Source organism: Giraffa tippelskirchi, chromosome 1 (genome assembly GCF_054371585.1).
Source record: "Giraffa tippelskirchi isolate mGirTip1 chromosome 1, T2T-mGirTip1v1.2.pri, whole genome shotgun sequence".
Taxonomy (NCBI): Eukaryota; Metazoa; Chordata; class Mammalia; order Artiodactyla; family Giraffidae; genus Giraffa; species Giraffa tippelskirchi.
Window position 1 is genome coordinate 2,130,748 of NC_137275.1, and position 24,760 is coordinate 2,155,507.

Below are 24,760 nucleotides of genomic sequence, written 5' to 3' on the forward strand. Positions count from 1 at the left end.
TGTGTGAGCTGTGGCCGTGGAGGGCCTCACCGTGTGTGAGCTGTGGCCGTGGAGAGCCTCACCGTGTGTGAGCTGTGGCCGTGGAGGGCCTCACAGTGTGAACTGTGGCCGTGGAGGGCCTCACCGTGTGTGAGCTGTGGCCGTGGAGAACCTCACTGTGTGTGAGCTGTGGCCGTGGAGGGCCTCACCGTGTGTGAGCTGTGGCCGTGGAGGGCCTCACAGTGTGTGAGCTGTGGCCGTGGAGGGCCTCACAGTGTGAGCTGTGGCCGTGGAGAGCCTCACCGTGTGTGAGCTGTGGCCGTGGAGAACCTCAGTGTGTGAGCTGTGGCCGTGGAGAACCTCACAGTGTGTGAGCTGTGGCCGTGGAGGGCCTCACAGTGTGAGCTGTGGCCGTGGAGAGCCTCACCGTGTGTGAGCTGTGGCCGTGGAGAACCTCACAGTGTGAGCTGTGGCCGTGGAGAGCCTCACAGTGTGAGCTGTGGCCGTGGAGAGCCTCACCGTGTGTGAGCTGTGGCCGTGGAGAACCTCAGTGTGTGAGCTGTGGCCGTGGAGAACCTCACAGTGTGTGAGCTGTGGCCGTGGAGGGCCTCACCGTGTGTGAGCTGTGGCCGTGGAGGGCCTCACCGTGTGTGAGCTGTGGCCGTGGAGGGCCTCACCGTGTGTGAGCTGTGGCCGTGGAGGGCCTCACCGTGTGTGAGCTGTGGCCGTGGAGGGCCTCACCGTGTGTGAGCTGTGGCCGTGGAGGGCCTCACCGTGTGTGAGCTGTGGCCGTGGAGGGCCTCACCGTGTGTGAGCTGTGGCCGTGGAGGGCCTCACCGTGTGTGAGCTGTGGCCGTGGAGGGCCTCACCGTGTGTGAGCTGTGGCCGTGGAGGGCCTCACCGTGTGTGAGCTGTGGCCGTGGAGGGCCTCACCGTGTGTGAGCTGTGGCCGTGGAGAACCTCAGTGTGTGAGCTGTGGCCGTGGAGGGCCTCACCGTGTGTGAGCTGTGGCCGTGGAGGGCCTCACCGTGTGTGAGCTGTGGCCGTGGAGGGCCTCACCGTGTGTGAGCTGTGGCCGTGGAGGGCCTCACCGTGTGTGAGCTGTGGCCGTGGAGGGCCTCACCGTGTGTGAGCTGTGGCCGTGGAGGGCCTCACCGTGTGTGAGCTGTGGCCGTGGAGGGCCTCACCGTGTGTGAGCTGTGGCCGTGGAGAACCTCAGTGTGTGAGCTGTGGCCGTGGAGAGCCTCACAGTGTGAGCTGTGGCCGTGGAGAACCTCACAGTGTGTGAGTGCGTAAGTTACAGTGTGTGAGCTGTGGCCGTGGAGGGCCTCACCGTGTGTGAGCTGTGGCCGTGGAGGGCCTCACCGTGTGTGAGCTGTGGCCGTGGAGGGCCTCACCGTGTGTGAGCTGTGGCCGTGGAGGGCCTCACCGTGTGTGAGCTGTGGCCGTGGAGAACCTCAGTGTGTGAGCTGTGGCCGTGGAGAGCCTCACAGTGTGAGCTGTGGCCGTGGAGAACCTCACAGTGTGTGAGTGCGTAAGTTACAGTGTGTGAGCTGTGGCCGTGGAGGGCCTCACCGTGTGTGTTCTTGGCGTCTGGTCTCTTCCGCGCGGCACTAAGCTTGAGAGAGTCTGCCTGGCGCCGTCTGTGTCCCTGGGCCCTGCGACCTGGAGCTGCGTGGCGTCCCCTTGTCTGAGTGTGCCGCAGCCCGCCCTTTTGTCGCGCTGGGCCCTGGGCCCTGGGCCCTGGGCCGTCTGAAGTGCTGGCGTCACGAGCGCCGCTGCCGTGCTGTGCTCACGCGGGCCTCTCGGAGCGCGGCTTGTGATGCCTGGAACCCCAGCCGTCGGCCGTGAGTGTGGGTGTTTGCACTTTCTGCCGCAAAGGGCTGTGCCAAGTGCTGTGCCGGCTCGCAGCTCGTTGTCAGGGGCGTGCGCGATCCCGGCAGCTCCCTGTCCTCGCCGGACTGCAACGTTAGCCCTTTTCTGTGACGTGATTTGCTGAGTACATTCTGGTGTTGCATTTGGTTGAATTTTCGTTTGCATTCCCTGCGGTGCTCTTGACTCTACAGTGGAGTGGTTTCGTGTCTCTTTCCTTTTGAAGTGCTCTTAGATACGTGTCCTGTCGGTGTTTAGAAGAGTGGAGCGTCTCACCCTGCTGTCTAGTGCGCTCCCTCCTCCTCATGAGAAGGGCTTTAAGGGTGCTGGGACCTCCCGCCAGCTGCCTTTACAAGGCTTTCTCAGGACTGTGGGATTTGGACCCAAGAACGCCCCCTGGAGCTCACAGATTCAATTTTATTGTTATTCCAAACTTCACGTTCAATGTGGGCTGACTCATCAGAGTAATGTTTAGTTTTCATTCTGCTTAGAAGTTTGGACTAGTCAGAACGAGTCTTTACTTACTGTTTCAGTGATAATGTATGTGTGTGATCTCACTGAAAGGAGTTCTTTAAGATGCTCTCTGTTTGGAGCTAAGAGTTTGTCAGAAATAAGTTGGGCGGTTTCTCTCCAGGTGTTGTCTCTGGGGAGAAACTTTTGTTCTTGATCTCCTGGGGGTGTCGTGTGGCCTGGGGTCTGGTCCTCCCCTCTCTGGTTCCAGAGCTCTGATCTGTGAATTCACAGAGTGTCAGTGAGGGCTGAGGGCCAGTTAGTGCTGGCCACGCTGTCAGGGAGAAGCTCGTTGAAGTTGCTGCTCATTTGCCCACGGCCAGACCTTCCCTGGTGGCGTCTGTATCTCTGACTGCTCAGCCATGCTCCACACGCACCCAGCAGTAACAGGGCCAGATCACAGCTCAGAGCGATGGGGATAGACGTTCTTAAGTAGCATAGTCACCAAGCTCATACAGCTGGGTAGTCATCCCCTTTCATTCTTTGGATATTTTGTGGAGACTTAAACGGTCATCGTTAGAACTATAGCACTGTGTTCTTTGGAGGCAGGGTAACAAAGTCTTGTTCTCTGATTTCTTAGGAAGATAACTGAGTGTGTGGTCTCAGTTCAGCTATGTTGCATGTTTTCCAGACCTGAGAGTGTCTCTTAGTGGCTTTAGCAGCAAGTTGACAAGCGTCGTTTAGGCATTCTCCTGGATTTCATTATTGATTTTTTTTTTTAATTGCGTTTATTTTACACAGCACTACTCACTTACCCTGGGCTTCCCACATGGCTCAGTGGTAAAGAATCTGCCTGCAATGCAAGAGATATGAGTTCGATCCCTGGGTCAGGAAGATCCCCTGGAGAGGGAAATGGCAACCCACTCCAGTGTTCTTATCTGGAGAATCCCATGGACAGAGGAGCCTGGCAGGCTACAGTCCACAGGGTCACAAGAGTTGGATACTACTGAGCAACTAAACAACAATAAAAACTCACTGACCCTGGCCGCAGACCTTGTGGGGACACGTTTTGTAGAAATGAAGGCTTTCGCTCTCATGTAGGGACGTAGATGCTAAGCAGGTCCCTCCTTGCAGTTCATAAGGAAGTGAAGAGTCTGCACACACATAGCAGACTGCTCTAAAGTATCCCATGCTTGAGGGGCTTCCATTCAGCTCTGGGAAAGTCTCAGGTGGTTAATGCTTTATACTTTGCAGGAATTTGGAGCAGGTCATGCTTTTCTGAAATACGTGCTGAGTTTCACAGGAGCCTCATCTTCTGCCCACTTGGGTTTTGCTTCCACAGGTTCTGTTGAAGGCTTTCATCGCGAACCTGAAGTCTAGCTCCCCGACCGTGCGGCGGACGGCAGCGGGCTCAGCGGTCAGCATCTGCCAGCATTCCAGGAGGACGCAGTACTTTTACAGCTGGCTGCTCAGCGTCCTCTTAGGTGAGGGCCAGGCCAGCCAGCGACTCTCCTGTGGTGTGGGGGCCCCTGGCATCTACCCGAGATAGGCCTTGGAAATTCTTTACCATCAGGCAGCCCCTTAGCTTCCTGACGGGGCCTTTCAGCCTGGCCGACTGGGAAGTGTGCGGGTGTGCCCGCGAGGGCAGTGTGAGGCCTGGGGACGCTTCTCCCCGCCCTCCTCCCCTGTGCAGCAGAGAGCCAGCGGGGCGGGGCGGGGCGGGAGCCTTCCGGGGACTGGCCCTCCAGGCCGCACACCGCCCGGCCTCTGTGGGGGCCCTGGGTGCAGGGAGCCCGAGCCTCAGGGCCATCTGGACGGCTGTAGGCCTGCTGCCCGGGCCTCCCGCCCTGGGGCGGCAGTGGGAGTCCGTCCCGGCAGGAGGCATGGGGAGCCCCTGACAGCGGATGCGATAGTGCCTGGCTTCCGCTCCCTGTGCGAGGCCGCGCTGAGCCGAGGGGTCACATGTCCCCCCAGCAGCACCCCCGGATCTCTGCTCTCGACCGTGTGCTTCTCTGTGGTAACGTTTGTGCCGTCTGTACCCCCCCGCCGGGCGTGCCACGTGGGTCTGCCTGTTAGCAGAGGGAGCCGCAAGCTGCCAGCAGCGGGTCCGCTGTGACGTCGTCTTGCTGCTGCCTTTGTAGGTTTGCTGGTCCCCGTGGAGGGGGAGCACCCCACCCTCCTGATTCTTGGCGTCCTGCTGGCGTTGAGGTACTTGGTGCCCCTGCTGCAGCAGCAGGTCAAGGACACAAGCCTGAAAGGCAGCTTTGGGGTGACGCGGAAAGAGATGGAGGTCTCTCCCTCGACGGAGCAGCTCGTCCAGGTAGGCACCCCCGAGCTTCCCTCTGGTGCCTGTGCAGACAGGACCAGCGTTCAGAAACTCAGCTCCTTTGGGAGAGAAGCAGCGGAATGGGGAACAGAGGGTTGGGGTGTGGACTCCGGAGCTGGACCTGCTGGCTCAGACCCTCGGTCATGACTCCAGGTGCTCGACCTGTGTGTGGTGTGACAACGGAGTAAAATGAAGGTGTGTCTTACAAGGTTTCCAAGACGATTACATAAGCCCTTTTGAAACAAATCCCAGCCCTTGTGTGGTTTCATCTGCTAGTGTTTCGCACGATCCCTGTAGATGAGGACTCTTTGTTTCTAGTTTTAAGGACAATGCCATTGTCACAGCTGAAGAAAAGAACATTTTCTTAGCATCAAATACCTACGCATCCCTGTCACTTTGTTCCTTTGCTGTTTGGAATCAGCATCCAAATGAGATGGGCTGTTAAGGATGTCCGTCTCTTTGATCTCTTGGTCCCCTTCCGTGCCTAGTTTCTCTTCGAGTTCATTTTTTGAAGAATGATATCAGTCCTGTGGAACCCCTGGCCATCTTGTTTTATTACTCGACTCTCCACCGTGTGAATTAACAGTCCTCTTTGTTGTCTGTATTTCCTGTAAACCAGTGACTGGAGTAAGAGGCTTGTCAGAGTCAGTGCAGGTTTTATAACGTGCATAATATCTGAGTTCAGGACTACCCAGACAGTGTTTTAAATATTATTGGAGCTGCATACTCAGAATTTTTTTCTGATTTTTTTTTTAAGGGACTTCTGAGTCAAACGTTTGGAGACCATTGGCCTAGTGGGGGAAGCAAGCAGGCGTCCACTGAATTGCACGGTGGGAGGCGTGGAGCTCTGTAGCGTGCGGGGGGGGTGGAAAGGCCGTTACTAGCTGATGCTTTGGGGTGAGCAGGCTTTGACCAGGGACACAGAGTTGGGAGAAGAGAGTTTTTCAGATGGTAACCTTTGCCAGGTCCACGGAGTGAGAGACTGCGAGTGTGTGGGCAAGGGTGAGCTGGGTGTGCAGAGGCGCCCAGGCGCTCTCACAGGTCAGTTGGGGTGCTGGGGGAGGATGCGGTGAGAGGCCTGTGGAAGACTGTGCTGAGCTAGGAGAACAGTGGTCCTGGGAAGTTGAGGGAAGGGCTGTGGGAGGTGGTGGTTTATTAATTACGGACTTCCTTAATAGTTACGTTTCTTCAACATGATTAAACAATATGGCACCTTGTCACATTAGCAAGCTAGGTGAGATTATCTCTCAAACATATTTAATCTGTATTCTTTTGACTAATGGCCATTTTGAATTAAATTATTTTGATTAAGAACTTCAACTCAGCTAATGTAGTTTGGCTAGGTATATTTAAATGGAATTTAAACTAATCCTGGGCCTGGCTAAACTGTTAAGCAAGTCTGGGCAAAACACAGATATTTCTAGATATGCAAGAATTCATTTTGCTTTTAATGTACATTTTTTTTCTTTTTGTGTATGCTTTAAAAAAAATTATTTGAAGATACATTCTAGCAAAATGAGAAACAGATGCAAAAAACCCGAAGCCCTGAAACCCGGGAAACACAGCTAAGCAAGGAATGTGGTGGAGGCAGTTCTGAGATGACCATGTGCAATGGGCCATTCATATTCTTAGTAGAGACAGGAGGTCCAAGGGGCTCCCTGCGACCATTGTCACGACTAAGAGCTGGAACAGGGAAGGTGCATGTGTGTGTGTTAGGGGAAAACCGGGAAGGCACAGCAGAGAAAACTGTTACCCAGGTTTGAAGCAAATTGTTGACTGACTTGAAGCAAGTATGAGACTGTACTAAGAGAGTCCACTTAACTGTTATCCTTGGGACATTCTCTTTCAAGTGACACAGGACTAGTTAATAGTGAAACAGTTCTCTCTTCTTGGGTCCCGTCACATTAATAGGCTTTGCAGTGAATGATGTTCAGTCGCTCAGTTGTATCCGACTCTTTGTGACCCCATGGACTGCAGCACGCCAGGCTTCCCTGTCCTTCACCATCTCCTGGAGTCTGCTCAAACTCAGGTCCATTGAGTTGGTGATACCATCCAACCATCTCGTCCTCTGTCATCCCCGTCTCCTGCCTTCAGTCTTTCTCAGCATCAGGGTCTTTTACAGTGAGTCAGCTCTTTCATTCCGGTGGCCAAAGTATTGGAGCTTCAGCTTCAGCATCAGTCCTTCCAATGAATATTCAGGACTGATTTCCTTGAGGATTGACTGGTTTGATCTCTCCCATGTCCAAGGGACTGTCAAGAGTCTTCTCCAACACCACAATTCATAAGCATTAATTCTTTGTGAATGAGGTTAATGTGCACATTTTGAGATACATACTGGTTTTTTAATTTAGTATTTAGGCTCAACATCTAGGCAAAGCATATGTGATTTAAGAAGTTACATCTTAGTGTATAAATGCAGCCCTTAATAACATGAGAGCACTGATTTTGCTACAGAATTTGGGAGGAGGCAGATGAGGTCAGGGAGCGTAGGATGTGCGTCTCCTCCATCCATGGAGTAGGAAGTCAGGAGAGCCTTTGCTCAGAGCAGATGGTCAGAAATCACGGCTTAAGCTTGTGAGCTGATTCCATAGGCCACGGGGTCATGGGCCAACTACCCAGCTCGTAGCAGGAGAGCAACCACAGACAGTACACGCACGGCTGTGTTCCAGGAAAACCGTGTGCAGAACAGCTGGTGGGCCAGGTTTGCCCGTGGACTGTACTTCACAGACCTGTGGCCTAGAATTGGGAGGTGCCCCTCAGGAGAAGCAGAAGCGGATGAGTCAGAGCAGCCGCCTTTGAGCCTCACCTCACCCACTGCTGTACTGGCGCTGTGAAAACACGCATTCGCCTCTATGGCATCACGGGTAGGGCTGCCTGGCTCAGCAAACAAAAGCAGAGGGCGCCTGTTCCTTGAATTGCAGGCCAGTCACCAGTAACCTTGTTGCGTAAGTAGGCCGGAAATCGCACGGTGCTCAGTTACACTTCGGGATTCTTTGTTTATCTGAAATTTGCGTTTAACTGGGCACTTTGTGTATTATCTGGCACCTCTCATGAAGGAGAGAAGGATAAATCCCTGTGTTTATAGAATGTGGTACAGTGTAAAGTGTGGTGTAATGCCTTTAAAAGCTTTGGAAACCCTTTCTCAGTGCACTCTCACCAGCGCTGCTTGCTTGTCGTGTGTGTCTGAGGAGCTGTGCGCACCGGTGTGTTTGGGACTTGATTCCCCTCTCCTGGGCCCCAGTGTAGGGAGATGGAGCTCTCCGTTATCACGCTTCTTCTCTTGTGGAAGTGCTCTGCTTATTTTTAAGGAATTACTGTAACCGTGAAAAAAGTCCCGGGATTTCAGAAAACCATGGAAGAGAATTGTTACACTGGTAGAAGAGATAGAGAAGTTTCCAGGAGGAGAAGGCACACATTTTCACAACAGAGACAGAAGCAGACAGCCGGGGGGCTCGGACACATGGCCGAGGCCGTGGCTGCCAGCAACACGGTGCTCCTGTTTGCAGGTGTACGAGCTGACCTTGCACTACACGCAGCACCAGGACCACAACGTCGTGACCGGGGCCCTGGAGCTCCTGCAGCAGCTGCTCCGAACCCCGCCGCCCGAGCTCCTGCGCGTGCTGACCACGCCGGGCGGCGTCCGGCAGCTCGCCGCCACCGCCAAGGATGAGCCCGGGGGCCGCAGCCGGAGCGGGAGCATCGTGGAGCTGATAGGTAGGGCGTTCGGAAGGCCCCTCTGGAGTCCCACGGCCGTGACTCTGGCCCCTCTCCTGAAACTCACGCTGGTGCTGGTGAGCCACGGGCGGCTCAGTTCGTCACGACACTCACGATGCAGGTGTCGCCGTTGCTGCTGCACCTGGGAACCGGTGGGTGCGGGCGGGTGAGGTGAGGCCAGCACGGACGCCCGGCCTCCTGACTCGGACTCGGCCGCCTCCATGTGGCAGCTCACCTGTCGGAAAGCGACAGCACTGGCCCTGTTTGCCCGTGCCGGGATCTTGGGGTCTTCCTGGGGCCCTCGAGGCCTTTCCTGTCCTCTGGGCCCTGCTCTGCGGTCCCGCCGGTTCTGTCCCTTCTGTCCCTCCTCCCACGGCCCCTCCGCCCCCTTTGCTCTTTTTCCCTGTGCTATTGGGCACTGCGGGGCCCTGACCCCACTACACGCTGTTGCTGCAGACCCTGCTGCTTGACTTGGAGTTGCCCCGGGGAGCTGGAAGTCAGGGGTCCCTGAATGGCAGCCTTTGGAGCCGGGTCTGGCGTAGCAGAGGCTTCTGGGCCTCTGCTGACCAGCCGCACCAGGCCCTGTGTGTGGGGCCTGCTCAGAGCAGTGTGGGCGAGGGTGGCCTTCACCCTCAGCACTGACCAGGGAGGCCTGCGACGTCTGACCGCGGCCTCATGTGGTCACGGTGTCTGCCTGAACCCCAGGGAGAAGCTGTCGCTGTGCCTGTCCTCTGTGCTTTGTTCTCAGCTGTCCTTCCCCTGTGGGTGCGTGCCTGACAAATGATTGCTGTCCAGTGACCTAATTTCTAATGATTGTGTCTGATGAAAATGTCTGTTTGATTATTGGTTGACCAAATAATCTGGGTTTTCTAATGTTTTTACTTTGGCTTTTAAAATGCACTTTGAGCTCTTTTGACATTTTAGGTCATATCTTTAGAACTGTATTTTTGAGTGCTAATGTAATTTTCAAGTTATTGAAATTAAAATTATGCAGTTTTTATGTTACAGGATGGTAGTTAAGTACCACCTGTAGAAATAACGTTCATGTATTTTCTAAAGTTGAATCAAGCTTGAAAATTTTCTAATTACTTCTGGATTTCAGCTGCTTGGTACTGTACTTTCATCTGTCATTTTCTGTGATTTACAGCTGGAGGGGGTTCTTCATGCAGCCCTGTCCTTTCAAGAAAACAAAAAGGTGATTATTTCAGAAATGATTGTTATTTTGAATCTTTATGCTTTTTCAGTATTTCTCTGCTGCAGTTGGCTATGCCTGTACCTCTTCTCAGCAACGTGATTGTGTGTATAAATGCAGCTGAAATCTGATAACCAGGCCCGAATAGTCCTGTTGGGTGGCTTCAGAAAGTTACTCGTGGATCAGAATTGGTTTATCGTAAACGTCTCTCTTTGTTTTGAGGCGGGGGGGCGGGGCGCACCATGTGACTTGTGGGAGCAGGGATTGATCCCAGGTGCAGCAGTGAGAGTACCAAGTCCTAACCACCGGACCTCCAGGGAATTCCCTGTCATAAATTTCTCACGCTTTAGGTGAGGGGTCAGCAAACATTTTCTGTGAAGGGCCAGGTGGTGGCCCTTAGAGTCCTTTTTTGCAGGGCTTCAGCTCTGTTCTGTGGCAGGAAGGCAGGCACGGACAATGCCAAGCTAACGGGCACAGCTGCCTTCTAGCACAGCTTTATTTAGTTGCCGACTCCTGCTCCAGGGGATGTTCTGTTATAAAGGCAGCTCATCATCCCAAAGAAACTTGTTTAGTATTAGTCAGGGATAATGTTTGGTTAATTATTTGGTTAATTTGGGCCTGGTTGTCATTTTTCAGCCATACTTACTTTTGTACATACCCAAGTTTTCTGATATAATTATTTTATTTAATCAAAGTTCTTCTGATAAGGCCTGAAAGTTTTGGTACACATCATTACTTACAGCACCAATTATTTTCTTCCTCCGCTCTAGATTTCCATAGGAAACTATTTCTGTTTTCTACTTTGAAATCCTTAAAGACTTCTTTTTTTAAATTGACATACAAAAGCTAATATTTTACATATAACATGCTAGTCTTTTTCGTGTCTTGAGTTTAATTTAGAGAGCCTAATGCCTGATATTATTTGTAGTGTTGGATAGGATCTTAATAGGGGTCTAGTCTAGTCCTGGCTGCTTTAAGTAAACAGTTCCTAGAATACTTAGAATTAACAATATTTGGGTCATCATGTGGAGAAGGAAATGGCACCCCACTCCAGTATTCCTGCCTGGAGAATCTGCATGGACAGAGGAGCCTGGTGGGCTACGGTCCATGGGGTCGCATGGAGTGAGACACGATTGAAGCGGCTTTGCATGCACGCATGCACGCACAGGTCATCATGGTGTGGGATCCTTTCAAGGTTGAGATTTGGGTGAAAACCCTGAGATTTCTTGAAAGCTGAAAGGCTTCTGTCAGAAGCTCGTGTTTTTCTCCTTGGACTGGGAGGAGACTTCAGGCGTGTGACTAGATTTCCCCAGCACTTGCCATGTTTCTTGGTTTCTTTCTGATGATGAGGTGATGACAGATTCTGGTTGATATGCTTTTTTGTTTTTCGGGGGCTGGAACGTGGAATTTGTGCTCGAGCTCTTGTTTTATTTTTTGAGTGTTTTGTTGTTGTTTTCATTTAGACCTGCAGTTGTCATACTTTTCTGTGGTAGCAGCAAGATTCTTCTTTTCAAGTGAAATCTGCCAGTACATAAGAGAAAGAGACAGAGTTGTTGGATGTCAGATCAGGGTGAGGGTGGGTGGCGTGGCCTGGCCTTGCCCCCTTGTGGGGAGAACTGCTTGCAACAGACTTGCAGACTGCTGTTTCCAAGGACAGAGGCTGCTTTCATTAACTCTGAATTCACAGGTTGGAGTGTTATTTGCTTCTCAACGTAAATCACTTGTTCTGTAATAAAGCGCTGTGTTATTTAGTAGATAAGCCAAGTTGCTGTGTTAGTTTCATCTAGATCTTGAGTTTCCTTTGGCTTTTCCGGGATGGGAGGAGGGCTTTAAAGTCACATCAGTGTAGATTTATGGAAGTTATCATACCTGTGACTTAATCTTTGAAGAGAAGTGAAGTTAGAAATTGGAATTTGCCAGTAATTATTTTGATAGTGTCATTTAATGACATTTATATGTAAAGTAACCATAAGGATTTAATGATCCCACTTAAATCATGTTAAGACTTGTTTTCTTTTTTCCTTATTATAATTTGGGAACCATTAACTGTAAGATGTATTTTTAGAATTTTGCTAAAGATGAAATACTATTTCATCCTCCCAGATCATACAGTACTTGAGTACTGGTTATCAGTAATAGAAATCCAGCAGGTTAAAAGATGATAAAAGTGACTTTTGGTTGGAGATATGACATGAATATCCTGGCGGCTAATAGAACGGGTTCTAGCTATAACTTGACATTTTTAAGATTAAATAGTAACATAAATTATTTAATATCGACTGTAGTCTTAAGTCAATTAATATTAATTATTAAAATATTTTGTGGTACAGATTGAGAATCATTGCTTTTAACTGTCTTCATACAGGTTTATTGATTTTAATAATCCTGTAAATGAGGTATCTCTGCGTTTTGTATCAGCACTCTAGAGGAATAAAGAAACGCGTATAGGATGAGAGGCTGAGAGCAGGGATCAAATGTGCTCGTGGTTTTCCTCTTGCAATGCACATCCGCTGGGCACTCAGAGCTCTTGCTCTAGCAAGCTCAGGACTCTCGCTGTGTCCTTCCCTAGGGAGAGTGCTCTTCGGAGAAGCGGCACCCCTGGAAGACGACTCGGAGTCCAGGTCGGAGGGCAGCAGCCCTGCCTGCTCAGGTAGTGGTGTCCCCCTTGCTCCTCTCCGCTGACCCCCTGCACCTCAGTGGGCCGTGCTCCTCGGAGGCAGCCGTGAAGCCAGCTTGCTCAGATGCTGGATAATTGAGGCTTCTTTCATAGTGTTTACTTGGAAACACTACCCATGTGTTTTCTTGGATCAAATTATTTGCTATTTTCCTGTATCAAATATATGCTATTTTCATGCTGTTTTAAAATTATGTTTTATACTCACTGGGTGGGTGTAAGTCTTTTTGAGAAGGGAATGGTGGGTAAAGTATCTCATGAATTGCATGGGTTGTGAGAAGGAAAATGGGATTAAAAATTGTCTGAGGATCTGAACCAGGAAGAAATGGAATATAAGAACAGACCAGTTATCAGTATTGAAATTGAATCAATAATAGCTCTCAGCCAGCAAAGTCCATGATCAGATGGCTTCATAGGTGAATTCTCCCAAACATTTAGAGAAGTGTTGAGACCCATCCTTCTGAAACTTTTCCAAAAAATTGCAGAGGAAGGAACACTTCCAAACTCATTCTGTGAAGCCACCATCCCCCTGAAACTGAAACCAGACAAAGATACAGTAAAGATACAGTAAAAAGAAAATTACAGGCCAATATGACTGATGAACATAGATGCAATCAAGTAGGATTATCCCGGGGATGCAGGGGTTTTTCCCATCCACAGACAATCAGCGTGACCGACTACAGTGACCGTCTGAAGGCGGTTTGGTCTGTATAACCCTAGCCAAGTGAATATTTTTAGATAACCGAAAATAAGGCTGAAATACAGGGGAAGAAAGCCTGAATAATTTTCAGTGGTGATTATTTATTTATTGGTTTATTCTACAAAATAGAACCCCATGGACAGAGGAGCCTCTCAGGCTCCTCTGTCCATGGGGATTCTCTAGGCAAGAATACTAGAGTGGGTTGCCATGCCCTCCTCCAGGGAAATCTTCCCAACCCAGGGATTAAACCCAGGTCTTCCACATTGCAGGCTGATTCTTTACCGTCTGAGCCACCAGGGAAGCCCAAGAATACTGGAGTGGGTAGATTTTTTAAATTACAAAAATAAAGTTAAAACATTAAAAAAAATTACAGCTATCCATGATGTTATGAAGCCCAAGTGCTCACTGACCCCCTGGCCTCTGGGAGTGACACAGCTCACAGCTTGGTGTGGGTTCTTACGTAGGGTGGTGTTTTTTAAGTGGTAGTTGAAGACTAGGGGAATGTGAAACTTGATGCTGCAGGGGAGTGGGACTGGCTGAGGGGTCTTGAATGGGGTCTGGGAAGATGGAAACCCACCTTCCGGAGGGCCGCTTGCTCAAAGCTCTGAGCTCTTGTGAGCACTCCGCCTGTACCCCAGCCAGGCTGCCAGGGAACCACCAGAGTCTCCGTGCCACTCCACAGTCAGGACGGAGCAGTGGCTTGAGAGCTGGAGGTGGTTTGACAAACGTCGCTTGTCAAACTTGAGAGTTGGCGGTGAAATGCCACTTGGGAATATTCATAGCATTTAAAAATATCTACTTGTGGTCCTTATTTTATCAAGATAGTGATAGAGTAAAAGATAAGTAAGCAATACAGTCCATTGTTTGAAGGATGCACTGTTTGTCTTGCTTTTGAAATTGACTAGTTCATATTTTCACTGTATTTAAGGAAGTTTTGCAGTTAAAACAGGTGCTGACAGTGAATTTGGGGGTATTCTGCAAGTATTAGGTTCCCCGTTGCCTGCTCTTACTGACCCTTTGAAGAGTGAATGTTCCTCTGTCTGCAGCCTCAGTCAAGGGTGAGGTCGGCGGTGAGCTGGCTGTCTCTTCCGGGGTCTCCACCCCCGGCTCCACCAGCTCAGCGGCCGACTCTGTGGGTCACGACATCGTCACTGAGCAGCCCCGGGCGCAGCACACGCTTCAGGCGGACTCGGTGGATCTGGCTGCCTGTGACTTGACGAGCGCCGCCACCGACGGGGACGAGGAGGACATCCTGAGCCACAGCTCCAGCCAGATGAGCGCCATCCCTTCCGACCCTGCCATGGACCTGAACGACGGAACCCAGGCCTCCTCGCCCATCAGCGACAGCTCCCAGACCACCACCGAGGGGCCCGATTCAGCCGTGACCCCTTCAGACAGTTCTGAAATTGTAAGTGGTCAGAGGGGCCACCCGGTTTCTCCAGAGGGGCCCTTCCTGGGGCCCCAGACCTGGACCCTCCTGCCGGTTCATTCCATCCCTCTGACCCGTGAATAACGTAGAGGTCCCCAGCTCAGATCCTAAATCGGCAGCTCAGCCCCATTGGAGACCTTCACTGAAGCAGGTGGCCAAGTGTCCTTTGTGTTGAACATGGAGGTCAAAAGTTAGGTTAGTCGATGAGTACAATTAAGTGCATTTAAAATTTTTAATACCTTTTTGGGCACAGGATAAGTCATAATTGTGAAGATCCTTAATAAACCTTTTATTAACAGATCTGCAGTCTTAATGCAATATGACTAATAACAGTAATGCTGCTGCTGCTAAGTCGCTTCAGTCGTGTCCGACTCTGTGCAACCCCATAGACGGCAGCCCACCAGGCTTCCCCATCCCTGGGATTCTCCAGGCAAGAATACTGGAGTGGGTTGCAATTTCCTTCTCCAGTGCATGAAAGGGAAAAGTGAAAGTGAAGTCGCTCAGTTGTCCGACTCTTAGAGACCCCATGGACTGTAGCCTACCAGGCTCCTCCGTCCATGAGATTTTCCAGGCAAGAGGCCTGGAGTGGGGTGCCATTGCCTTCTCCAATAACAGTAATACTATGCATTATTTTAGCACTTTCTGACTTTTCAAGAACCCTGACTACATAGTCCGTCTTATAGAACGTGTCTCTAAGCACCTCTCGTCTCAGTTAGTGGACACAAAGCCGTCCGGAGTGGTCTGAACTTTGGTACAGGCATAAACTGAGTTTTACAGCCCAATTTTATTTAAACAGTTTCTACTGGCAGTTGTTTTGCTACTGCTGAATGTGTTCTGTTTATTAAGCATTTTTCCTTAAACTGGAGTGAGTGCAGAAGCTTTGAGAAGCACGTCACAGAGCACTGGCAGCGTCCGGTTGTCACGTGGATGGGGTTTCTGATGGCCCAGTGGGCTCACCACTGGGGTTTTTAACTGGAAGACCCAGAAGACCTGGCAGAACACGGGGTAACTGGATTGTGGGAAATGATTCCAAGTCAGGAAAGGGTAAAGAGTGCTGACCGTAGGCAGGGAGAAGGAGGTTGGGAAAGTGCTGCGTCCGGTAGCGCGTTAAGTGAGCGGAGGAAGTTTCTGTTGTCGGTTTATTGTACCAACTTCATCTTGCCTTTTTTTTTTTTAATTTTATTTATTTACTGGCTGTGCTGGGCCTTTGTTGCTGCACAGGCTTTTCTCTAGTCGTGGTGATCAGGGACTGCTGTCTTGCTTTGGAGCTCAGGCTCCAGGGCGCTCCGGCCTTGGTGGTTGCGGCTCTGGGGCTGCAGAGCACAGGCTCGGTAGCTGTGGCTCTCAAGCTTCACGTTCCTCAGCACGTGGGATCTTCCCGGACCAGGCCTTGGAACCCACGTCTCCACCTCTGAGCCACCAGGGAAGCCCATCTTGCCTTTTTTATAGGCGATGCTTTCCGGACGGGCTCTCTGGACATTGGACAAACGACCACCGGGAGCCGTGCGAGCATCCTGTCTGGAGCCACTGCGGCAGCTGTGTGCTGTGGGGCGTGGCTGCGCCAGGGGACCACTCCGGGCTCTGGACTGCAGGGAACTAAACGTCTCCCCTTGCTGTTTCTCACCCCTGCAGAGATCTTTCTAGTTTATGAGGTGCTTCCGTGTCTTTTATTTAGTCCGAGTTGTCTGTTGACCAAATGCACTGAGCACCTGTCCCGTTCCAGGGACTGTCCTACAGACTGGGGGTGAGGTAGAGGGTGCAGCGCACACAGCTGCTGTCCCGGGGCTGGCACGTCCGAGGGGGGCCCTCAGACTGTTTCCACTGAGGGCCAGAGAGGAAACCTCCTTGGCTCTGTGAGCCACCTGGCTGGTGTTGCACACTCATCTCTGCTGTTGAAGTGCCAGAGCAGCCCCAGACAGTGTGTAAAGGGACGAGCGTGGCTGTGTTCCAGTAAAACTTGATCTACAAAAACCGCTGACGGGCCAGGTTTCCCTTTCTCCGTTCTAAAGTGTGTGCGTGTCTGGGTAGGGCAGATCATGAGCCAGTCATCAGCAGGTAAATAAACACGCAGTCACGTGGTAGGAAGTGCCACAGAGAAAAAGGAGCCAGCTGTGGGGGCCGGGCTTCCCTCATGAGAATGTCCAGTGTGGTGGTTCGAGGCGCGGCCTGGAGGGAGCCCAGCCCGGTGAGAGCTCTGGCTTAGCTGCTCAGGAGCGGGGCAGCCTCCACAGCTGTGGCTCTTGCTGCCCCTGTTTCCTTACCCACAGAATGAAGCTGGTGGTGGTGTTTAACACTGTGAGACTTGTGGGGAAAGGGACGTAATACATGGGGGCGCTTTCACGCCGGCCAGGGGTGTACTGGGATTTTCAGAAAATGTTGTTTTTTATTACGGTAGAACTTCTCATTTTAGCCTGTGTGAGGTGTTTGTTTTTTTAAGTCATCTGGAGAGTGGAGGGAATTTGCTTCTTTCTTGATTGCTTTTCATCATGTATTAATAGGTCAGGTTTGTTTTTTTAATTTTAATTGGAAGGAATAATATTTTTAATGATACAGAATTTATCTCAGTAATAATCTACTAACATATTGAGGGTCTTTTCAGTTTTTCAGGTAAATTACAGGGGATCTCAAGTGGATGTGAGAAATTTGGCAGTATGAAATCATCACCCATGTGTATGGCTAGATGTATGAAATATTGTGCCCCAAACTTAGTTGGGTCAGTCCTAGCAGTTTAGGGCTAACCTGCGATTAGACTTTTGTTTAAAAGACTTTTCCTCATTTTTGACTTACAGTAAAATTTGCTTGTGAGCACAAAGATTTTTGTTTGGATTTTTGTCTTTCTGTAATCAAAAAGAGAAATGTCCAGATTGGGAATCATTGGCATTTTTAGAATCACAAAAGCTTTCTATAATAAGGTAATGTGCGATCAGTAAGCTCTTGGTACTGTTCACGTCTATACCCATGTGCCTTTGAGGAAGTGACCTTCATATTGGTGTGTAAGATGTGGTCCATGTTGCTTACGAGGTTTTGCCTTTGCCTTTCCACCTTGGAGGGCTTGCCCCTTGGTGGTGGCACTTCAGAACCCTCACAGCCCCTCTTGCACGTCCAGGTGTTAGATGGCGCCGACAGCCAGTATCCAGGGATGCAGGTGGGGCAGACACAGGATGAGGACGAGGACGCTACTGCCGTTTTTCCTGACGAAGATGCAGGGGCTTTCAGAAACTCTTCCATTGGTACGTTGACTTCAGGCGGTGTACGTAAGTCCCTGACATACGACTGAGCTCCATTCTGACATTTCATTCCTAAGTCCAACAAAGTGAGCCCAGGTATCCAACTAACATGATTGGCCATATAGGACTGTGGTGTGATAGGTTTATAGTACTTTTCATACTTCTTCCTGGACTTGAAATAAAGACTCAATGGACATGAATTTGAGCAAGCTCTGGGAGATGGTGAAGGACAGGGAAGCCTGAAGTTCTGCAGTCCATGGGGTTGCAGAGAATAAGGCACAACTGAGCAACTGAACAACAGCGCCTACTGTATACAGTACTGTACTCTGTCAAGCACACTTGCAGAGGATGCGCGCATGTGACAGTGTACCCTGGACACGTGAACTAACTTAGTGATTGGAATGTGAACACATGTTCACATCTTGGACAGTTTGTGACTTGAAAGCTCGATTGTAGGGGCCTTACTGTACTAGCAAGTGGCCTTGCTTTCAACCCTGACCCCTTACATCTTAGCTTTCAAGAAGTCTGGTGTCTGTTTCCTGAGTTGTAAATAGCAAAAGAGGAAAATCAGCTGAGAAGTTATCATTCTTTTTTGATGATAAGTCCTGTACTTTCATATTGACTTTGTGTCAGTATATGTATTTGTGTTTTAATTGGAAACTTGTCACTTGACTTAGTCTCTTTCTTTTATTTTGAAGCTCTTCAACAAGCACATTTGTTGAGAAGCATGGGCCACAGCAGGCAGGCCTCTGACAGCAGTGTGGATAAATTTGTCTCACGAGAGGAAGCTGCCGAACCAGGGGACCCAGAGAACAAGGTGAGACGCTGGGGCCTGAGAGCACCCCGCGTCCTGCACGGGCCTGAGTGTTTAAGCGTGCCCTGGCTGCTGTCTGGCTGCCACGCTTCTGGCTTTCCCGTGGCTGCACCTTTGCTCAGCTCTTTCTCCTTCGCATATTGACCTCGAGTCCTCTCGGCTCTCTGCCTCTCGAGGTGTGGTTGCGTCCTTGAGAACTTCCCGAAGTTCAGCCTTCTTGGGAGTCCTTCCCAGACACCTGTCTGTACCGAGCGGACTGCAGTTGATTTCCTCGACCATCCATCTGATGGTCGTGTGTGGCCTGGAAACATTTCTTGGTTTTGTTCCACTGGATTATTTGTTCACTTATTGTGGCAGATGCTCGTGCAGTTCGCCGTCACATCCCTTCTGAAGGCACAGTTGAGTGCATTGAGTGCCCACATGTGCAGCATCCTCACCGTACAGTCACAGGACCCTTTAGTCTTCCCAAACTAAAACTCCGTCTCCATTCGACACTGACTCCCATTCCTCCCTCCTTCTGGCCCCTCTCACCCACCATTCTGCTTTCTGTCTCTATGGATTTGACTACTCTGGGGACCTCTCATAAGTGGAATCACACAGTGTTATCAGTGAGTGTACAAATACCTCTTCAAGACCCTGATTACATTTCTTGTGGGTAATATACCAGAAATGGAGTTGCTGGATTTTGTGATATTTCTGGTTCTGACTTTTTGAGGAAGCCCTGTACTGCTTTCCGCAGCAGCTGCACTGCTTTGCTTTATTCATTTTCTGCACTGGGTGGCATGTGGGGTCTTAGTTCCTTGACCAGGGATTGACCCCGTGCCCCCTGCATTGAAGCACGGAGTCTTAACCCCAGGGAAGTCCCTGCTGCACCGTCTTACATTCCCACCCACGGTACACCAGCATTCCATTTCTCTACATCGTCGCCAACACTTCTTTCTGTGTGTGTTTTTTTTTTTTGAGTGGTCATCACACTGGGTGTGCAGTGGTGAGTCATTGTGGTTTCTGACCTGCATCTCCCTGATGATTAGAGATGTGGAGCATCTTTTCATGAGTTAATTAGCCATTCACGTATCTTCTTTGGAGAAGCGTCTATTGAAGTCCTTTGTCCATTTTTAACTCACGTTGTTTGAGTTTTTCAGTCGTTGCTCTGTTGTCCATTGAACTGTTCTAGAATTACCTCTGTATTGCTTGCCTTCTCCATGTAAGTGTCCTGTACTCCTAGTTAATTTTAAATTCCTCAAGGACAAGAAGTAGTGTTTCACACTTGGTCCCTCCGTGGATGCTCAGTCACCTTCTCTGCCTTGTCCGTTCCTTCGGGAATGGCCCTCCCCTCACAGCTTTGGGCATCCCTGGGTGCTTCCCTCTGCCTGTGTGGCTGCTCCCCGCCCGCTGGCTCATTCTGCCCCCTCGGGGACCCAGGGGGTCTGATCCCGCCCCACCGTGGTCTGTGAGGTTGGGCACGTCTCTGAATGCCAAGCTCCTGTCACAGTTGCTGCTCTGGAATTCTCTGTTGGATGAACTAAGGAATCAGCATGTAGGTTCCATGATTATAAGAAAATAAGTGTCGGTTTTTCTTTACAGCCCTGCCGGATCAAAGGCGACATCGGCCAGTCCACTGACGAAGATTCTGCCCCTCTCGTCCATTGCGTCCGCCTTTTGTCCGCTTCATTTTTACTCACAGGGGAAAAAAATGGTGAGTATCAAAAAGCAGGTGCAGAGTTGAAGGGAGTAACTTTAGGTTTCAGAGGTCACCTTGGTAACCAGCTTTGGGCCTGGTTGCAGCTGATGGAGTAGAAGCTGGAGACGAGCTTTGGTTTTCACTGGCTGACGGGGGAAGCTGTGGGAGGCTGGTTTTGTGGGTCTGGTTTTGTTTATTTGGAAGCTAAAGATTTGCTGCTGTGACGCTGATGGCGGCCGGGGCGGATTTGTTCGCAGCCTTGGTTCTGGACAGGGACGTGCGGGTGAGCGTGAAGGCCCTGGCCCTCAGCTGCGTTGGCGCCGCCGTGGCCCTTCATCCTGAGTCCTTCTTCAGCAGCCTCTACAGAGCGCCCCCTGATGCCGTGGGACACCCTGGTGCGTTCACACTTTGTGTCTCCTCCCTCACGGTAGTCGCTGGTTTGAAAATTATTTCAAACTCGTGACTGTTTTACTTTCAGAGCACCAAGTTTTCTGAGTGAATTTGCAGCGTTTGAGCTGTGTTACAGCTCTCCATAAAACACATCAATTGTCATGTTTTTAGCTTCTTGGACCCCCCTACAGATGCAGTGTTTAGTTGAAACACACAGAGGAAAAGTAGAAATCTGGGAATGTAAGAACTGATTAACATATGTATTGGATTTTAGCAAAAGCACAAATTGTGTGTAACCAAAATTGCTTCAGGTCACACCAGCCAGGCCAGACATTCACGCTCAGAGCTGGTGGGGAGCGAGCCGTTCTCACTCAGGGCTGGCGGGGACTGAGATGAGCTGGGCGGCGCGCGTCCTGGGGTGTCTCCTCTGATGGGGTGTCTCCTCTGATGGGGTGACTGGTGGAAGACCGCTCTCCTAAAGTTACCCTCCCGCCTGCTCTCTCTCTCTCTTTCCTTGGGGGAGGGGACACACTCATGCTTTTGAATTTATATTAGATAATAAGTGCAGACAAGTTTGAGGCTCTCTAGTCATTTTCTTGAAGCAAAATCTTGCAATTTTGATTACTGGCTGACAACCTGGAATTATAACCCACAAACTCTGTTGTGTTAAAGCGGTGTCAGGGATGTAATGAATATAGGATCGTGAAACCCAGGATGTTCTTTACCACTGATGGTTGTTACAGTCAAATCTTTTCTAGATTAGCATTGCTCCCTTGCCCTTCTTTTTCTTTCCTGAGAAGTCAGCCTTTGCTCTGAGTTAGAAAGTTGACGGTAGGGACCTGTACAGTGGCCAGGCCATCTCTCTCCACAGAGGAGCAGTACGTGTCAGACGTCTTGAACTACATTGACCACGGGGACCCGCAGGTCCGAGGAGCCACCGCCATCCTCTGCGGGACCCTTGTCTCCTCCGTCCTCAGCCGGTCCCGCTTCCACGTGGCGGACTGGATGGGCACCGTCAGAGCCCGGACAGGTAACCACCAGCTTTCAGCTTTCACCGTTGTCTCTCCTGAATGGCGTTCTCATGTTCAGGTTCACACGAAGGCATCTGTGCTTGCTCTTCCGGTCAGGAAATGCATTTTCTCTGGCGGACTGCATTCCCCTGCTGCAGAAAACTTTGAAGGACGAATCCTCGGTTACTTGCAAGTTGGCTTGTGCAGCTGTGAGGGTGAGCATGATTGTTTCTGGACATCAGTTCTTTGATGAGTGGAAATTTTACCAATGATAACAATGAAAACTTAAGCTTAATATTAAATATTTCCATTCGCAACAGTAATAAACATCTGTGTATTTACCTCTCAGCCTGAGAAGGAAAACAGGGCCAACAGAGCCAAGGTTTAATAGATTTCAGTTTAAATCTCAGAATATCTGTTTGAAATACACTTTTCCTAAAGGGTATCTCTACCTTGCTCACATTACGTGTAAAACTTGAATAGAAATGCAGCAGCTCCTTCCGACCCCTTGAATGTGCAAAGGGAGGCACAGGGGTCGTTGAATCCCCTGTGGTGGTGGGATGGCCCCAGGGCTTCATGAGGTAGCGTGTTGAAGTGTTCTGTCATCTGGTTCGTAACTCACGACTGGCCCAACAGCAGTCCAAGTTAAGCAGTAAAAATCAAACCCAGATTCTACCATTGTCAGATTTGTGTCGCTCTTTAAAATGTCACAGCCCGGCCAGACTTGCTTCTTGGTCCCAGATGTTCACCAGGTGCTGGTCAGCCTGTGTCTGCCGGGACAGAAGGGAGCCAGTCAGCAGCACTCAGCAGGCCGCGTGCGGAGCCGCCCTGCGCGCGCTGGGGCGGGCGAGACGTAGCCTTGGAGCCTGGGCGGCCTGGTGCCGGGTCCCGTCGGGCAGGGCTCGGGCCCTGGGTCGAGGCGTTGGGCCTGGGCTGGATGGGGGTCCGGCAGTGGCGGCGCGTGCCCGGTGTCTGGGGAGAGGCCTGAACGGAGGCAGGGGCGGGGGAGAGAGCTGAGTCCTGTGGCGGCCACACGCTCACGCTCCGCCTCGAGGGGACTGAGGCGCGTGCTGTGGTCAGAGTTCCTGAGAGGTCAGGAGGGGTGCCCGTGGGGGGTCTGCAGAGGCCCACCCACCGCCTGCCTTCCAGCTCTGCGTCATGAGCCTCTGCAGCAGCAGCTACAGCGCGTGGGGGCTGCAGCTCATCACTGACTTGCTGGCCCTGCGGAGCAGCTCCTACTGGCTGGTGCGGACAGAGCTTCTGGAGACCGTGGCAGAGGTCGACTTCAGGTGGGTGAGGCAGGCCCTCTGGGTCAGGCTGGAGCAGCACTGGCGGCCCGGTGCCCAGGGGCAGGTGGCGACCCGTGTCCCTCTCTGTCTGCCCCTCTCCTCCGAGACTTCACCCTCATCTTGGAGTTTTTACGTCCAGGCAGAGGATTGGAGTTTTCTGGTAGTCTTAGTCATTCAAGTGTTCTGCACAGTGTGAGTAAAAGAGCTCAGGCTTGTAAAACAATGAAGCCAGTGTCACTTGGGCCTGTTTAAACGCGTGCACGCCACGCTGCACTGAGCTTAGGTCAGACAGCTGATTGGTACTGTGTCCCAATTAAAGAATAACTTACGATGCCTTGCAATTTATCATTTTCTGAGAAAGCATGATTCCACGTTTTCTTTCTGTGCTTTCTTTTAGGTGGGAAATTTTCTTTTCTGTCTGAGTTTGTGTTTTTTAAGCCCCCATTGTAGAGGGCTGGTTGTGTGCCAGGCTGGGCTGGAGCCCTCTGTGGGTGATTGTCTGTCAGCCTTAGCACATGTCTGTGAAGTCAGGGCTGCTTTCCGCTGCGTCTCACAGACGGGACCCCGAGTGGTGGGGCGGGGACCCGCTGGTTTCTGAGGGGAGCAGAGTCTCAGCCCCCTCCCCACGGTCTGCCTTCCCGTCAACTTCAGATGTTTGAGCTAATTCTGTAGGGCACTTGGGGTCTTTCAAAATACCAGATGTTTGTGTTCACTTAGAAGAAAAGCCCTGAGCACTTTCTGAGGGAGTCTGGAGTGGGGAGGGGCGTGGGTCCTCTGGGCTGGAAGCCGGCGTCTCCCTGCCGGGCACCATGGGGCTGCCTCAGAGCCTCCCCGGCTGCTGCCTGCGGCGCTGGCGCGGCCGTCCTCCACCGTGTGTCACGCAGGCCGTCCACGCGGCTTTGTTCACTAACTGAATTATTCACGGTGAAATATGTTCCTTCATGTTAGGTTGGTGAGCTTTCTGGAGGCCAAAGCAGAAACCCTGCACAGAGGGTCCCATCACTATACAGGGGTAAGCCCTTCGTGTCTGGGAGGCCGCGATTTAACTTCCAGGAGTGCACTTTCCCGTTAGCATGGAATGTCTAGGGACGCGTTCGGTCACAGTTTGTATCATGAAGCTTGTGATTGTATGTGTGACTTTAGGGCTAGTGACGTTGAGTTCCTCACCGGCTTTCCAAGATACCTGACCTAAAATTCATTTAAATACAGAAATCATACCTGTTTTTATTATCTTTTTTTCCAAAGCTTTTAAAACTGCAAGAGCGGGTGCTCAGTAATGTTGTCATCTATCTGCTTGGAGATGAAGACCCCAGGGTTCGACATGTTGCTGCAGCTTCATTGATGAGGTATTTGCCCAGTATTTTCTCTCTCCATTCACCTTCTTGGTTAAGGTACTAAACGATATGACAGTGGGAAGAGAGGTGAAAATTTGGAGGCCATAGGGCATATTCCTGAATCTTCTGAGCTCACTTTCGGTTACTCTTCAGCTGTCAAAAAGCATGTTTTTCACTGTCTCAAGAGTCTAAAAGGAAAATTAAAACAACAGTTAAGTACTAGCCTCATGTTGTAAAAGTAATGCACTTTGACGGCCAGGTTTTTGACACACGGAGAATAGCACTGAGAAGAAAATCCAGACCGTCTCCGGCTCTCCCAGTGAGGGGGCCGCCGCCAACACTCCCTGCTCTGTGTCCTGTGCACGAGTGTCTTTTCAAAACTGGGACACAGTGTACGCGCGGTTTCGTTATCTGTTCATTTCCACGTAATAATCATTAGCATCTTCCTGTTAGAAGTACTCTTCTAGAAGACTCTTTTGTAACTGCCACCCTTGTCTGGGGCACCTCCCTCTGTTCAGCTGCCTTCATGTTTCTGTGCTGAAGCACATGACACTTCATACAGGGCGAGGTAAAGGCTGTAGATACTCTTTACAAGAGATTTTTAGTTAGTGACCACTTTTTCACTGTGTAGTTGCGATAAATTTTTTTGTAAATATTATTTGGTTGGATACTAAGTTTT

At 50.7% G+C, this 24,760-nt stretch overlaps 1 protein-coding gene across 13 annotated transcripts in view; it reads left to right on the forward strand.

Moving 5' to 3' along the window:
- The window catches only part of HTT (huntingtin), a 131,795-nt gene that overhangs the window by 38,957 nt on the left and 68,078 nt on the right, over nucleotides 1–24,760 (forward strand). For 4 of the 13 annotated variants that reach the window (XM_081580280.1, XM_081580329.1, XM_081580348.1 and 1 more), the window contains 15 exons: nucleotides 3,644–3,785; nucleotides 4,443–4,621; nucleotides 8,134–8,341; nucleotides 9,489–9,536; nucleotides 12,103–12,183; nucleotides 13,954–14,315; nucleotides 17,443–17,566; nucleotides 18,262–18,380; nucleotides 19,962–20,073; nucleotides 20,316–20,453; nucleotides 21,320–21,478; nucleotides 21,576–21,673; nucleotides 22,608–22,747; nucleotides 23,696–23,759; nucleotides 23,993–24,093. In XM_081580280.1, coding sequence (XP_081436406.1) covers nucleotides 3,644–3,785; nucleotides 4,443–4,621; nucleotides 8,134–8,341; nucleotides 9,489–9,536; nucleotides 12,103–12,183; nucleotides 13,954–14,315; nucleotides 17,443–17,566; nucleotides 18,262–18,380; nucleotides 19,962–20,073; nucleotides 20,316–20,453; nucleotides 21,320–21,478; nucleotides 21,576–21,673; nucleotides 22,608–22,747; nucleotides 23,696–23,759; nucleotides 23,993–24,093 — 2,075 coding nt within the window. The remainder of the gene's footprint in view (nucleotides 1–3,643; nucleotides 3,786–4,442; nucleotides 4,622–8,133; nucleotides 8,342–9,488; nucleotides 9,537–12,102; nucleotides 12,184–13,953; nucleotides 14,316–17,442; nucleotides 17,567–18,261; nucleotides 18,381–19,961; nucleotides 20,074–20,315; nucleotides 20,454–21,319; nucleotides 21,479–21,575; nucleotides 21,674–22,607; nucleotides 22,748–23,695; nucleotides 23,760–23,992; nucleotides 24,094–24,760) is intronic. The other 9 variants (XM_081580319.1, XM_081580358.1, XM_081580399.1 and 6 more) reach the window with 5 other exon arrangements.